The sequence below is a fragment of the Mobula birostris genome, chromosome 7, assembly GCF_030028105.1.
Source record: "Mobula birostris isolate sMobBir1 chromosome 7, sMobBir1.hap1, whole genome shotgun sequence".
Classification (NCBI taxonomy): Eukaryota; Metazoa; Chordata; class Chondrichthyes; order Myliobatiformes; family Myliobatidae; genus Mobula; species Mobula birostris.
In genome coordinates, this window is record NC_092376.1 from 143139646 (window position 1) to 143156929 (window position 17284).

At 41.4% G+C, this 17284-nt stretch overlaps 1 protein-coding gene across 1 annotated transcript in view; it reads left to right on the forward strand.

The window, feature by feature from the left end:
• LOC140200842 (uncharacterized) overlaps window positions 1-17284 on the forward strand; it is a 173829-nt gene that overhangs the window by 51124 nt on the left and 105421 nt on the right. Inside the window, exons 4-5 of the mRNA XM_072264474.1 lie at window positions 10957-11033; window positions 11494-11520. Of these exons, the coding sequence (XP_072120575.1) occupies window positions 10957-11033; window positions 11494-11520 (104 nt within the window). The remainder of the gene's footprint in view (window positions 1-10956; window positions 11034-11493; window positions 11521-17284) is intronic.

Genomic DNA, 17284 nt, shown 5'->3' on the forward strand with positions numbered 1-17284 from the left:
TTGAGGCTTTGGAGAGGGTGCAGAAGAGGTTTACCAAGATGTTGCCTGTATTAGAGGGCATGAGCCATCACAAAAGGTTGGACAAACTGGAGTTGTTTTCTCTGGAGCAGTGGAGATTGAGGAGATCTGAGATTTATGAGATTAAGAGTCATAGAAGTGGCATCCGAACCAGACTTCAGGGCGAGTGGATGGAATCTGTGCTGGGTTGAGCGTCAAGCTAGCAACTCGGCCTCGTCAAACAGACAGGCGCTAAAGAAACGGCGATGTTGCCACCCAAAGTGCCAAACAAGGCACAGGAACTTTACCTTTTGTTTAGACAGACTAGGCAGACAGTATCTTTCCCAAGGGTTGAAATGTCTAATACCAGAAGGAATGTACTTAAGGTGACGGGATAATTTTAAAGGAGATGTGAGGGGCAAGTTTTGTTTTACGTGTAGTTGTGGGTGTTTAGAATGTGCTGCCTCAGGTAATGGTAGTCAGGAGCATTAGAGACTTTTAAGAGATGTTTAGATAGGCACATGAATGTGAGGAAAATGTAAGGATATGAACATTGTACAGGCCAAAGAGTAGTTTATTTGGCTATTTGATTACTAATTTAATTGGTTCAGCACAACATTGTGGGCCAAAGGGCCTGATCCTGTTCTCTGTTCTATGGTGACTTTTAATATTTTTGTTCTTCCATTTTCCCATCATTCCAAAGTAAAAAGTACATTTATTATGGAAGTATGTATACTATATACAACCTTGAGACCTGTCTCTTTACAGGCAGCCACAGAGCAAAAGAGCCCAATAGAACCCATTAAGAAGAAAGAAGACCATCAAACGCCCAATGTGCAGAATAAACACAAATCATGAAAGCAAACAGCTGGAGTTCACAGAAGTGAGTCCACAACCGCAAAGCCAGTCAGCACTACAGCCGATACAGTGGCCCATTAGTTGCAGGCCACAGCCTCAGTTCAGCACAGAGATGAGGATACCTCACAGAGCAGCGAGCTGGCCCTGACACCCTTTTCAATCTGGCCCAGTGCATTAATCATCCAAACCTCAGGTTTTCCCTCAGTCTCAGACCCATGCCCTGCCACCGCTACACTATAGGGTTTGGGCCCTGCTGCCTTGATTCAGTTTGTACCCGACCTTTCCAATTCGCGTTGGCGCTTAAATCAATCAAACCTCAGGACTTCCATTGCTCTCAGGCCTGGGCCCCACCACCTCAACTCTGCCACATTGAATTGCCTCAAAGTCCACTCCGGCAATAGTCAAACATTGGCTCTTTCCTCACTCCCAGGCCTGGGCCCCAATGCCTCGATTTGGCCCCAACACACCAAGCCACAACTGTCCTGCACCTTTGGAACTTCAGTTCACACCACAAACATGCCAGGTCATACAGGCGGTTCAAAGGCTCAACTCGAAAAGGGAAGTTGCAGGCTATTGTTCTCATGAAAATATGTGATTAATAAGGTAGTTTTATTTGCTACCGACAAGCAGTCTCTGCCATCTTAAGCCTGCACTATCCTGGTGCTGTACTGTTCTATGTTGACATCTAAAATTTTTGTTCTTCCAATTTCCGGTAAATTTAGATAATGCTCCAGCTTCACACCTCTTTACATTGAATTCCAAACAGACAGTGGAATGAAATGGAAGAGATTTTCTTTTACCACAAAAATAGCTGGCCTGCGCTCCTTAGCCATGGTTCGTCACAGCATCTCACTGTTTTCACCCCACCTCCGGGGAGGATTTTCACTGGGAAAGTGGCTCACCTGCTAGCACGTTGGCACAGCAAATTGTAGCACAGGGGTGTCTCAGCAGAGAGAGAGAAGTGCCCTCTTTAAATTCTTTTGTCAGGCAGGAAAGTCACATGCCCTTAGACTCAGGGATTATGAAAAGCATCAGCTTGGATAAAAGTCATTAACAATTAGAGCTTGAAAAAATATAAAATACTGTTTAAAAAATATGGATTTCTTTGTACAGTATTTGAAAACCTAAGAAACATACAATATATCAATTTAAATCATTAAAACCAGCCTAAGTAAATAACAAATATATAACTATTTGCCTTTTCCCCAGAATCAAATATCTTGTATTAATGTGAAAGGGCTATGCCATGCTTGTGGAATGTTTACCAGTCCAAGGTGCAGGGTTTCTGACCTGAGAAATGGAAAATCTGTGGAAAATGTTACTGTCCTTTGGGCTCCTTGAGAAGGCTGACCTGGACAGCCAGCAACACTGGCTTCAAAGTGGAAGGTAGCATTGCTGAGTCAAACCAGTGACACTGGGAACCGGAACTTCTGTAGGGTCACACAGGTAAATTCCACTATTACTGCGAGCACTAGATTTGAAGATCAGCCCGATTATTGAAGTGGTCATAGAGAGATTATTTTCTTATATAAAAAGTAGGAAACTTTGAAAAGAATTGAATGCAGCTAAAGAGAAAATAAAACAAACTCTTTGAAAGATGAAGTTAAAAGAAGCCTTAAAACCTTTGAGCAAATCATTAGCCAGGCAGAATAACAATCAACAAAGCTAATCAATATTGAACTATCAAGCTAATTTGCAATATATGACTTAAAAATTAATAAGCAAACAGTATGACATTCTGAATGGAACTTGCTTCATGCAAATAAAACCAAAAAATATAGCAGCAGAATTAGGCCAATCGGAATCTGTTCCACCATCATCACAGCTGGTATAGTATCCCCCTCAACCCCGTTCTCCTGCCTTCTCCCCATAACTTTGCCCTTACTAATTAAGAACCTATCAACCTCTGCTTTAAGTACTGTATATCCAATGACTTAGCCTCCACAGACATCTGTGGCAAAGAATTCCACAGATTCACCACCTCTGGCTAAGGGAATTCCTCCTCATCCCTGATCTAAAGTGATGTCCTTGTATTCTGAGGCTGTATCCTATGATCCTAGACTCCCCCAGTACAGGAAACATCTTCTCAGTCATTCTTGTAAACCTCCTCTGGACCCTCTCAAATGCCAGCACATCCTTCCTTAGACAAGGGGCCCAAGGAACACTGCTCGGAATGCTCCAAGTCCAGTCTGACCAATGCCTTGTAGAGCCTCAGCATTATATCCTTGCTTTTATATAGCTGTCTATCAAGAAGCTAGGAAGAAACACAACTTCTGGAGGCAGTGCAGAAAAGAAATTGATATCCTAAATTGGAAATGAGTTGCATAAAAACAGAATAAACAAGAGAGCTGAATGTCTCTCTATTTCTATTCTTCCAGCCCTTCAAGCCATGCCTGCCCCGCAACCCTTGACAAACCTGATTAACCCTAACCTAATCACAAGACAATTTACAATGACTAAGTAACCCACCTAGTAGGTTTTTGGACTGTGGGAGGAAACTGAAACACCAGCGGAAAACCCACACATTCCACAGGGAGGACGTACAGAGGCTCCTTACAGACGGTGCCAGATTTGAACTCCAAACTTCGATGCCCCAAGCTGAAATAGCATCTCATTAGCTGCTGTGCCTCCATAGAATCCAGTTTCTCAACCTGGATTCGGAGGTGATCTTGTATGCCTTTGTCAGTGGAGATAGAGCCAAAATAGATATCCTGGAATATTATATTTATGCAAACTTCTAATGAAACTTCTAGGAGATTTACAAAGATGTTGCCTGGATTGGAGGGCATACTTTATGAGAATAGATTGAGTGTACTTGGCCTTTTCTCCTTGGAGCAGCAGAAAATGAGAGGTGACCTGATAGAGGTGTATAAGATGATGAGAGTCATTGATCATGTGGATAGCCAGAGGCTTTTCCCCAGTCCTGAAATGGCTAACTCGAGGGGGCATAGTTTTAAGGAGCTTGGAAATAGGTACTGAGGTGATGTCAGGGGTAAGTTTTTCACACAGAGAATGGTGAGTGCGTGGAATGCACTGCCAGCAACAGTGGTGAAAGCGGATACAATAGGGTCTTTTATGAACTTCTTAGATAGGTACATGGAGTTTAGAAAAATAGAGGGCTATGCGCTAGGGAAATTCTAGGCAGTTTCTAGAGTAGGTTACATGGTCGGCACACATTGTGGGCTGAAGGGCCTGTAGTATGCTGTAAATTTCTATCTTTTATGTTCTATGAAATGCTTGGAAATCTGTTGGTAAACCTTTAATTTTAGGGCTGAAATCCTCGGGTTCCTTAAAGTTGTCATAGCTGGCGGTGAGAGGTGGGGTGGGGTCATGGGGATAAGCTCCTACTGCCTATTAAATGCTCCCAATAGTGTACGTCTCTGATAGCCTCTGACAACCAAGTCCAGCTCCTGGCCTTCATATGTGGCTTAGCTACTAAGCATGGTGGAACTGTTTCTATTGACAAGAAAAGGGGCAATGGAGGGTACTGACACCCTGAAACCAGTCACTTTGGGCAGATGGGTTTCATCAGACATGGTTGGCAGCTCATCTAAGAGAAGAAAAACTCTGATCTCCGATCACCACTGCCTTGCGGCTATACCCACTCATGGGGAAGGTTTCGGCAGTAAACCCCAAGTAAAATTCCGGGGCTGGAGTCCCTAAGGCAGTTCTACATTGAGTTCAACATGACTAGCAACTCCTGCAATGCTGCTGGTACCAAACGATATTTGTCTCTGTAGTTCCTTTAGATTCATCAGCTGTATGGCGAGGAGGGGAGCTTGCTGCAGGGGCAACAGCTCTCCATATTGAACTGCCCTGGCTTGAGTATCTTGCAGACAGCTGGGACACCATCCCCGAACAATGGAGGGCCTTGATGTCCTCAATTTGCTTAAACGTGTAGTGATAATTTATAGGTAGAATAGCAGAAGAATAAAGTTGATGATTTTTTAGGAAATTACTGAGTCCTACAATCGGGGCGCTTGAGTTTTTTTTTGTTTGTAAAATTAATATAGGCTGAGTTGGTATTTTCTTGTCAAATTAGTGTAAGAGCTTGTATCATCAATTACGGAGCGTGAGAAATCGCCAACTTCCAAGAGTTGCACACTACACCTAATGTCCCCCAGCCTCTATTCTTAATAGCTTGTTAACCACGTGGAATATAGAATTACTCTCTTGAAAGGGAAAGAAAATTCCAAGCGAATACATTTATTTTAAAGTACCCCCACCTTTACAAAGAAAAATAATAGACTGGGCAATAGGTTCAAATTGGCCAGGGAAGCAAAGGGCCCAGGGGAAACATTTTAGATGTTGGGGGTGTTGATTCCCCACTCTAGTATGGTTTTCCAAGGTCAGAGTTCTCAGGTCATTTTAAAGTTGCCGCTGATTACAGTGGAGCCATACTGATACCTTCTCATAATTATCATCCATCAAGTGGTACAAGAGGAATGGAGGGAGGCCTTGGCTCCCTATGTTGTGAAGAAAACTGATATGTAAACAAAAAAGCCAAAGAAAATTATGGAAGAAGTACTTTCAAAGAAAAGTCTGCCTTAAATTTTCTTTGACCTTAAGTTCACTCACCACTTATTTGTAATTACTGCTGTTACTATTGAGTGGTCCAATACCTCTTCAATTATTGAAGTAGCTTAATGATTTAGCCAACTCACCTTTTTAAATCCCTTTATAGTACATTCTTTCCTTTTTAAAAACTGCTATTTTGTCTCCTTGTGTATTGGTTTTATTGAACTGGTATTCAATAGCAACTGTTGGGAGAATTACAAAGGCACTGGCAAAATAATCTGAGAAAAATTCCCTGAGAATTCTTCTTTTGGATAGTCATGTTTGAATACTGATTCAAATGCTAATCTCCTTTGTATGCTTGCATAATCAATAATAACATATCTACCTCAGGGAAAATGTGAGCTGATTTTTCTTAGTAGTTTTGAGTAGCTTTTTTTGATTGAATTCTACCAGACAGTCACTCATTCACCAGTAGAGGTAACAAGTGAACTGAGGAAAAATACTTAATCAGAATATTTTAATTAGTAGTTAAACTTGGTCAGCAAAAATTAAAGATTCTTGCAACAGATTAGACTGGATTCTTGAGTAGGTATTTGGAGTCACAACAATTTAACTATTGTTCAAGGTCCCTAGTTCTGATGTTTCTGCACTTTAAAGTATCAAATCTCCAAATGATGGTATGGATCTTGTAGTCAGTGCTGCACGAACAACATTTGTACATCACTTTCACACTTGCCTACAGATGTAGTATGGTGTTTTAATACCAGAAAATGATGGGCTAAATATCCTTCCAAGTGAACCACTTTCAATGGAAAACCAAGAACATGTGCAAGTGAGCACTATAACCAATCAGAACAAAGATCTAAACTAGAAAATGTAAGATGGTTAGATGGTAAATCATGTACTGGACAATAGAAACAGAAAAATATAGTTTGTATGAGATAAAAGTAAAATGTGTCTTAAATATATATCTTATTTTTATAAGTTGCCAACAAAATAAATCCGTAGGAATTATCATTGTAAAAGTTAAATTTTGGGCCAAACAATTATTATTCTGATAAAAATTTTACTTGCCCTAGAATTGACAAAGTTTAAATCTCTCTTTCTTATTTAGTGGGCATCTATCACATAATTACAGCAACTTTGTGTTTACATGTTTCAGTAGAGGCATCTTAGCTGAATCTGAATAGTACAGGTTCTGGAGAAGCAGGATAAGTAGAATACAAACTCCTAACTTTCCTGTCTATCTGTATATTCTATCAGTGAGAGATGCTGTCCCATTTATACTTCAATAATAGGGAACAGTGATAATGATTTAAGATCTGTAGGTTTGATCCAAGATACTGTAAGTAATTGTAGGTTTAGTAAAAGGAACATAGTTATGTAGTCAGTTTTGCATTCTTGAAGTACACATTGAAGTAAAACTTCCCAGATTACATTTAATGCCATGAGTAACCAATTTAAAAATATATTATTAATTTTACTATGTTAATTCATACTGGCATATGCAGAAAGAGTGTAATAATTTCACATTCCAGTTTAGGTGTTGTACATCTTTAATGATTTGTTACTTGGGCTCAGTGTAGTAGTCTTTTCACTTAATAATCTGCATGTACAGTATAACATTACTGAGGTAGAATGTTAAGAGAATGGCATACCTGTTTGCAAAGAAATTCTTTCCACTGATTCAACTGATTATAGAGCAGAAAATCAGGCAGACTGTTAGGTCCCCACAACGAAGCCTGTCTAACTTCTGTAATGACTTGCTGTATGACTCTGTGGTGCCATAGTACTTTTCTACATATTGCCTGGCAGCAAAGACAAAAAGTAAATTGTGCTTAAGTAACCAAAACTGACAGTTCTCTGCAAAAAGAGATGTGAACTTCCCACGATAAGAAAGTGGGAATGTTATGGAAGGGGCATAAAGTTTTAATCTTTACAGTCTAAGCATGTCGCATACCCGGGCAGAAGCTATGATGAAGGAAAATCAGACAGCCCCGTTAAAGACATGCAATCCAGAAGACTAATTTTCACTTAAACCATATTTAAATTGCAGCAAATAAAAATACTGTAAGGTTAAATTAAAAAGCAAAACATATTAAAATGTTGCACTATTCTGCAACAAATGAAGAAAACAAATACAGTGAATTCCAGTTAACTGGACCATCGGTTAATCAGGGCTGTCACTTATTTGGAACAACTCTTAAAGATCAAAGACAAATCAAGAAAATAGCCGGGATTTCCTTCATTTATTTGGGACACTGTATCACTTTATTGGGGAAGAAGACAGTTTCTGAACATCTTCTAACCAGCATCAATTGCATGCACATTGTATGGCCATTAGACAATGTACCATGCTTAGAGCAAATTGTTTTTAAATAGCGTCACCTGTGCGCTTGTGCTTAAAAGGTAGCAATTTTTGTTGCTGGTAGTTGGTGAGTAATAAACATTAAGGCAATTCAGAACTGTTTTGCTCACTGCGGTTTCAAACATTAAGCTTGGAGAAGCCAGAAACGGCCAGGAGTGAAAATGAAACTATTTCCCTCTAAAACAAGTTGTGAAGAATTGGAAGGTATGGATAATCATCTTGGGTGGTACAATCAAAATTAAAATTTGGAGGATGCAATTGTTGATAGCACTGTTTGAAAGCAGTCCACTATCTGCAATAGGTGACCGTGCTGATTTTGTTAGTTTGCAGTCAATCAAAAGAACACGACAGCGTATACTGAAGGAATTCCTCCACTGATAACTACTACAATCTAATACAGTTTTATAGTACTGTAGTAGTTTTGGTAGAGTTCTAATTTATTCTGTATTTCATTTAAATACATGATTTATTACTCAGGTAAATGGTAGCTTGTCTTTTTTTATACAATTGAACTATTTCCATGAAACTTGGCTAATTGGGGTAGCTGCTTAATTGGGCCAAAATATACTGGTTCTTAAGTGCCCAATTAACCAGAATCCACTGTATATTAAACTGCCATTGCTTTCACAAAGTGTGGTCAATGTTTATGACAGTAACCTTAATTAAAAATCCAATTTGAACTACTCACGATGAAGAATTGGTACGAAATTTTGTGGCGCCAGGTTTTCAACACTCTGGGCCTGATTGCAGTGAAGATCTTGCTCATCTGAAGTGCAGACTTAGCTAAAACTCAGGGTTTTTTTTGCCACAGTGCTTTGATTGGTCACTGTTTGCTGGTTGTGTTAGCCTGCAGTCCCCATTCTACCAACACCTACCATCCTCAGTGAAAATATTTGAAAAGGGAATTAAAGTGCCTGAAGTGTTAATGCATATAAATCGAGGAATGGTTGGGAGACAGAAAGTGATTTTCTTTCCCCCAAGTTTGTTGGACGTTAGGGAGGGGAATCTGTGCTGTAATCTTCATGTTACTGATTGAGGGGAAAGTAACAAATCTGTGAGACAGATTGTAGAGCTATGTGAATAAATTAGAAGAGTGAGCAAGCAACCAGCAGCTGAAATTCATTGAAGAGAACAGGGAATGAAAGTAGAATCTACAGAGTAAACCAATCACAAACAAAAGAAAATCTGCAGATGCTGGAAGTCCAAAGAACACACGCAAAATGCTAGAGGAACTCAGCAGGCCAGGCAGCATCTATGGAAAAGAGTACAGTCGACGTTTTGGTCTGAAACCCTTTGGCAGGATCATTGACAATACTCTTTTCCACAGATGCTGCCTGGCCTGCTGAGTTCCTCCAGCATTTTGTGTGCATTACTCTAAGAGAGTAATATTGAAGAGACAGAGAAGAACAAATACGTAACTATTGTAATTTGTGTCACTTGTCATGTCTGGAGGAGGTCTTTGATATCCAAGGAGTCATGCTTTCTGTCTCTTTTTGCCTTTTTTTAAAATCACAGATGAGCCAGGCCTATTGCTGAAGGTTCTACTCACTCATTGACCGCCTTGCCTTATTCTGGCAGGGAGCTGAAGGAGTTTACGCAGATTTTCCCAGCCAAGTTACATTCAGCACATTATTCTTTGACGTGTGCCAGTTACAACGTGATCCCATAACCAGTCACATCTTCCCCACCCCACTACTTTCTGATTTCCACAGGGACCAGAATCTCCATGACTCCTTTGTTAGTCCATCTCTCTTCCTACCCATCACTTTCTCCAGCAACCTTGAGAGATGTAACACTGTCCCTCTGTAGTATTCTTCACTCACAATGAGCATTTGGCTAGTTCTAGGTTAAGTGAAGTTTTAGTAGACACAACAATGAATCTCGGGTGCCATCTAGTATTGGTTGTGGCAGTAAGAAGAAATTAACACAAAAATGTTAGACTATCTGCAAAATAATTGTCTTGAACATGGATTTGAAATGGGAGAGTCTAGCACACAACACATTCAGTCTGTTGGAACAGGAAATTGCATTCCTGTCCTTAACAGATTTGCATTGGCATTTGTATGAGACAACACAATACCAGCAGGGAGGCGTAGCATGAATTTCCAGATTATTATTTTGTGCAAATATGGCCCTCTGTATGACTTCCAGATCTGTTTTGATTCGTCAAATGTTCCACAACAGTACACTTAAGTAATCTGACCATGATTAGTTAAATACGTTTTGTATGATCTGCAGGTTAACTTTGTAGTTTTTAGCTATTTACTGTATTAGAGTGAAATGCAATGTTATGTCAATGTGAAATTGATTTTCATACTTCAATAAAGTTAGCAAACATTCAGCTGAGCTATTTACCAGGACTTCGTTAATGTGTGTTTAAGCTTGGTAGAATAGAATTTTTGTTTAAAATATTCTAATTAAAAATAAGATTTTGTCTTGGGCATTTGATTTATTTTGATACTGATTTATATTTTCAGAAAATGGAAAATTGGTGTTGTAGGAGCAATTTGTTAATGGCAATATACAATTAAAAGCTGTATGTAATCTTGTAACATATATAAAAGGTGGCTTATGCAGAGTAAATGCTACTTGCTTTATTGAGATTTCAGCTTGAGATACCATGCTGATGGTCTGCAGCTGCCATCTCCCAGTAGCCCTGCGACCCTGACACAATGCACATCGTCTGTCAGCAGTTTCAGGGGAACATAGAGCCTGTGGAAGAGGCCTTGGGGCTCATTCAGTGAGACCTTGTTCATTATTGGTGTTTGTTGGCTGGAGTGGCAAGGTCAACAAGACCGTTTTGTGTTTGCCAGGAAACAGTAGAGTGGCTCTTTTTGCTACTTTGTGCCGCCACGCCCCTTCAAAGGCCAACCATCCAGCAGATGTGCTGACCTGCTTGGATAGCCTGATGAATTTTATATGGTTTGTCAGACTTCCACTTATTCTCCATTTTGCTTATTTATCCGTATAAACATTTTTGCATCTATATGTAAGAGCGAGATATCAACATTTACAATAAAATTCTATCCTACTAAGCCTAATCGTTGTAAAATTTAGGCTTCTGCTATCAGATGATATCTACAAGGAATCTTGCTCTACCACTGTGTATGTTTTCTTGTACAGATTTCTGCCAAATAGAAAGTAAAACAGAATTAACAGAAGTAACACACTCTTGATATTTTGATTGATTGTTTTCCCCATTTGCTTTTTTTTAGGATTCCCTGTAAGTGTGATGGATGCTACGGAATTGATTGGGTCTACTGAGTTAAGGAACCTCATCTCCTTTGTCTATGTATATTTTTCAATCAAATAGATTCACATTTTATTATTATTTGTATGCTTTGGTGAGAGAATTTAAAAGCAGATGATTATTGCAGATTATTACTGAAATACCGTGTCTATTTCATAGCCATATGCATTAGCTGAAGCAGAGTTGTCCAACCCAGAGCCCTGTGGTCACATGTGCTCTTGCGGCCTGGCAACCTAGCTCTTATACGCTAGCTAACTCAATCCTGTCAGCCCTCCCTTTAGTTTTGCTGTTTAAATTTTATGGACCTGGAGATTATGAAAGAAAATTATTGTTAAACTGGTGAACATCAAGGTTTATTAACATTTGCCATTTGAGATATGCATCAGGAATATTTTTTTTCATTTGTCATTTAACTTTAGGGAAGAATTACTTCTGGGCCGCAGAAGAAAAAATAACTTTTGACTGCTTTCTATTTCTTTTATGATTGATTCCCCAACCACAGGGAGAACCAGGAAGAGATGGCTATCCGGTAAATGACCATTACGTTTAAATTTGTTTTGTATTCTCTGCATTTACAATGAAATCAAAGAAAGATGGCACAATATTCATTTTCAACTGATTCATCAAACTAACAGGAATGATACTCATACTTAAATAAACATGATTTAAAATAGCCTTTCTTATCTGATAATTTGACTAATCCTCTAGAAACTATAACATTTATCATTAAATTAAAATTGATGCAGGATAATAGTTGTCCCTCATTTCCTGTTGCTCTTAATTGATCTGTGTAGTTTTTAACTTAAATCTTCAACAGAAGATTGAAAGAAAGATTTCATTCACAGATAATTGTGAAAACCTTATGAAGCAAACACTAAACAATTTCAATCTATATGGCAGATGCTTTTACTAAAAGAGAAGGGGATTCCTCTCCTCCTTGTGTCGTCAGTAGCAGGTATCGTGGTCGTATAAGCTAGTCAGCTTTGCAGGTTTCCCATCTTTTCAGTGAATGATAGACATATGTGAGCTCAGTTTGATACAAGCTTTCAAATGAATCTGATGATCTTCATTGAGTGCAAAGCCTAATAATCCCTGAATACACAGATGTGTTTGACTATCAATTGCAGACTGAAGCAGCAAACAATTCACAGGCTTTTAATAAGAACTGTGCAAGCTTAAAGGGAAACCAATAAACACCAGGCAGCAGGGCCGTTAACTGACGCTGACCCTCCAGCTTGGAAACGGCAACTTAATACCAAAAACTGCTCCTTTACGACGTCAATCTAAACGGTAGTCGTCTTTTCTGGAATGAGGGCACAGGTGAGCAGGGAGTGTTGATGTTGCTGTGCTTTTGGTCAAGATGTGACAAGACTGAAATGAGAGGAAGGGGTTAAACACAATCACAATGAAACACTAATGGGCTGCAACAAGCCCACCAAGCTCCGCTGCCCACCTGCGACAGTGTTTAGACTCCAGAGCGGAGTAAGTGGTTGTGACAAGGCCCCCTCCCTAGGTGCACCTCCCAAGGTGCCAGAGACTGGAGCCTGCTGGAGGTCCCAGTTGATAGACCTGTCCAGGATGCCATGGGCCAGAGCCCCAGAATGTCCCTCAATGCCATACCCTTCCTAATCCATGAGGTGGATGTTGCCCCACGCCAGGAGACACTGTACAGAATAGCCAGAGACGCGTCCACCAAGCAGGGAGGAGAGGGAGGGGGTTGCTGGAGCAAGGGGGAAGGAAAGTCACAGACTTGAGCTGAGAAACCTGGAACACTGGGAGAATCTTCATCGATTATGATGGGTGCAGTCTGAATGAGATTCTGTTGGTAGCCTTCTCCACTGTGAATGGTTCCACATAACATGGGACCAACTGGCGGCTCTCAACTTCAAAGGAAGATCTGCAGATGCCAGTCAGGCTTGCTACCCTAACTTTAGAGGCCTCACCTGTCCACGGAGCTGATCAACCTGCCGGGCCTATTGTTTCCAGGTGCACAGCAGAGAAGCCCCGGCCTGACTCCGTGTACACTTGTAATGTTGGACCAACTGTTCAGCAGCAGGAACTCCCACATCAGTCTATTGGTCAGGGAAGAGTGGTGGCTGGAATCCCTTCTGGTATTCAAAGGGGAACCTGGCAGTGGAGGACAACTGGCGGTTATTATGGACTATCTCTGCCCAAACCAGCTGGGAGCTCCAGATCATGGGGTCTCCAGTTCCTGTTTTACTGGCCATTAGACTGGGAGTGGAAACCTGTCGAGAGGCTGGCTGAGCCTCACAAAAGAGAACAGAAAGCCTTCCAGAAATGGGACGTGAACTGTGGCACTCGATCAGACGCGGTGTCCTGAGGGAAGCCGTGCTGTTTGAACACCCGCTGAACCATGAGTGTGGCAGTCTCATGAGCCGACAGGAGTTTGGGGGGGAGCAATGAAGTGGGCAGCTTTGGAGAACAGTCTACAACCACAAGAATAGTAATGTTTCCATCTGACAGGGGCAGGCCTGATGAAATCCGCCGAAGGGCAGGACCAGAGGCAGTGAGGCACAGGCTGTGGGCATTACAGACCACCTTGGCGCTGATGCAATGCCTTTTCTGGGCGCATGTGGGATAGACAGAGACATTGTCATGGACGTTCTGGGATATAGATGGCTACCAATACCATCTCTTTATAAATTTCTGAAGCTGTTGAATTCCCAAATGGCCAACCAGTCAGGAAGAGTGACCAACACTCTGGACAAACAGCTGGTAGGGAGGCCCTCCACCTGGGCCTGGATCCAACCGTCAGGCACCCCTCTTCCCTGCTTCTATTTCCCAGAGTGAAAATGCACGAGTGTAAAAGGATTGATTCTGGATTGGCATTGTCCTCAGAGATGCCAAACTGGTGGGAAAGAGCATCAGAAATAAAAGAAAATCTGCAGTTGCTGGAAGTCCAAGCAACACACACAGAGTACCGGAGGAACTCAGCAGGCCAGGCAGCATCTATGGAAAAGAGTATAGCCGATGTTTTGGGCCAAGACTCCTCAGCAGGACACCAGACATGGTATTCTTGCTGCCAGGAAGGTAGGGTAAGGGGGAAGTTAAACCGAGTGAAGAATGCAACCCAACCAGCTTGACAGGAGTTGAGTACTTTGGCATCCTGAATGTGGGAGAGGTTCTTATGGTCTGTCCGTACCAGAAAAGGGCGCTCTGCCCCACTTCAGCCAGTGTCGCCATCTATGTTCCCTCTAAGCTGTGCGTGTGTGCACACACACACGTTTTTCAACCAGCGCACAAAGGAAATTAATGTGCGCACAAAAGGTTAGTTACCTAAAATAATGTAGTAATTAATAATTATACTTATTGAAAATAATCTTTTAGCTAAATGCTTCTGTTAACTAGTTAGGCGGTTTTTAAAATACCACAATGCACGTCACTAATTTACGTCACCTCACCTTTCCTGGTCTGGTTTGTACAGCCGCATCACGGCGGCAGCCATCTTTGGCGGACAGTGTTCATATCGTAAAGTTTACAAAGATCTGTTTCAAGTCCTGTAGATAGCTTACTAAGTTTTTATTGAAAAAATATTGATTCAATATTTCGAATTTAAAAGAAGCGAAGGGCGTGGAGTGCAAAAGAACTGCAAATTTGTTTGAAGTTGAATGGCTTAACAAAATAGTGGAAACTGTTACACAGAAAGCTTATGAAATCATGAACGTTAAGCTACAAGCAATATTTATGTATGATTTGGAAACTGGAGTTATCTGTATTGTCGTGATGTAAAAGTTGCTGGAGAATTTGCTAGTGGAAAGAAGTGGAATGATATTTGGAAACTTGACTTTTTGAAGTGCCATTTGGCAAGTAAATCGCATTTGGACGGTGTACAAAAGCTCAGGCAACCAGAACCCATCATTACCCGTTACAGGAGTGCTACGCATGTTACGGTTGAGTGCAGATGAGCATGAGCGAAAACGATTAAACCCAGAGGAAATCAAAGTTCCTGAAGATGAGGTACAAGAATGGTTAGCTTTTGATTTCTCCACAATTGCAGATTGTGACTTCACATTTGGTGATGAACAAGTTAATGCCTTATGTCTAAAATATCATGATTTTCTAGCTGAAAATATTGTAATAGTTAGACAGTTTAATGATTTCAAATTTTCTGTGCAAGAGAAAAATTAAATTCAAACTGATTTCAAACTTTACTCAAATGGTGGCATTAGTACTTCAAAATGAACAGTTTTGCGACCTTGCACAGTTGATGGACATTGGGGGAACCTTTCTTGCGTTTAGTGCGGACTGTGAGTGAGGTTTTAGCCTAACTCAAAAACAAGCTGAGAAACCGTTTAGGTGAATGTCATTTGGATATGTTAATGAGAATCAAAAGCTATCAATTGGATGGAAGTTCTATTAGTCTAGATAGAGTTTACAAAGAATGGGTAAATGCCAAAGACAGGAGAGAGAAAAAATAACTGAGTGACTTAAATATGTATGTTATTTTGTTGTTGTTCTGTGAAGTTTTATGTCAAATATTTTGTAAACCTACATAGACTGTGCCATGTGTGCATTCAGTGCACACATACTTTTGTCATAGGAAAGAAATTTGCACAACATAAGATTTTTGCGCACTCTGACTACTAAAAATTAGAGGGAACATTGGTCACCATGCTTCCAGGGCCTCCTTGATATCCAGAAGTTCTTGGTTCCCAACATCGTAATTACACTCAGCAGAAGTCAAGGGATGGGAACAAAAAGCACAGAGGTGTAGCTGATTACCCATTGAAGAGGGCAGGGAGAGGATGGCTCCAATACCCACATCCGATATGTCAACCTCTGATGAACAGACGGAACGGGTCTGGATGTTGCAGCAGCAGGACATTGCTTTTGTTCTGAGAATACTTGGTTTCCTTCACTTTTCCATAGGAATTCCATAGAGGTCTTTTTAGCTGAGTGCATTTACATAGGCGGCAATGGAACTGAAGTTTCTGATGAAGTGGTGATAAAAGTTTGCAATCCCCACGAAGCACCTCACCAGTTTGACTGTAGATGGTTTGGGCCACTCTGTGACTGCCTGATCTTTACATGCGTCCATTTGAACTCTGGAAGGAGCAAGGAGGTAGCCCAAGAACAACACCTGCTCTTCATGGAATTCATGCATTCCTGGCTCAGAATAAAGGTTGTTCTCGAGGCACCATCTGAGAACCTTCCAAACGTGCTGAATGTGTTCCTCGCAGGAGCAGGAATGTCATCCAAATATACAAAAACAAAACTGATTCAACATGTCCCAGAGCATGTTGTTGACCAGGGTCTGAAAAACAGCAGGGGCATTAGCCAAACCAAATGGCATCACGAGGTACTCATAGTGGCCAGTGATGGTAGTGAATGCTGCCTTCTACTCGTCCCTTTCTCAGATGAAAACCACGTTGTAAGCATTGTGCAGATCTATCTTGGAGAATATGGTTGCTCCTTGGAGATGTTCAAACACAGTAGGAGTTCTTCACTAAGGGGCCGATAATCAATGCAGGGATGAGCTTGTCATCCTTCTGGCTTACAAAAATGAAGCCCACCACTGCTGGTGAAGTTGACAGATGGATAAACCCTAAGGCCAATGCCTCCTTGATGTATTCTTCCATTGGCACCTTTTCAGGATCAGGGATAGAAAAGAGCCGCCCCCCGGGAGGAGTAGTTCTGGGTAAGTGGTCAATGGCTCAGTTGTGTGACCAGTATGGAGGTAGGGAGGTGGCCTTCTTACTGAAGTCTTCAAGAAGGTCAGCATATTCAGCCGGAACACTAGACAGGTCCACACTGACAGCTGGCATGAGGGGATATGCTGACAGGGGTTTGAGCTGGACCCAGACAGGTAGACAAACACAACAGTCCCCCACTTGAAGTGCCTTTTGCAAACAGTCAATCCGTGGGTTGTATCAAGATAGCCAGGGAAGGCAAAGCACCTGTGGCAGTTCAGGCAAATCAACAGATATGAGAGCTGTTCCCTGTGGTTGCCTTCGAGCACAAGTTGGAAGGGTTCTGTGGAAAGGTGGATCTTGCAGGTGCCCAGACGCTGACCCTCCAGAGCCTTGATGTCAATGTTCTCTCTCGATTTGAGCCAGAGAGATATCTGTGAGGTTCCTGGCTGCCCCAGAGTCAGTAAGTGCCTGAGTCTTATGGGTCTGGGCCCCCCACATCGACAAAGCTGGAAGCATTACACGATTAGGGGAAGATGTTTGAAGGGAGAATCGACCCGTCAGAATTATCCTTCCTGCTGACAGGTATCCTGTTTTACTGGGCGCTTGGAACATGATGCCCAGAAGTGTCCTGGATTGGCA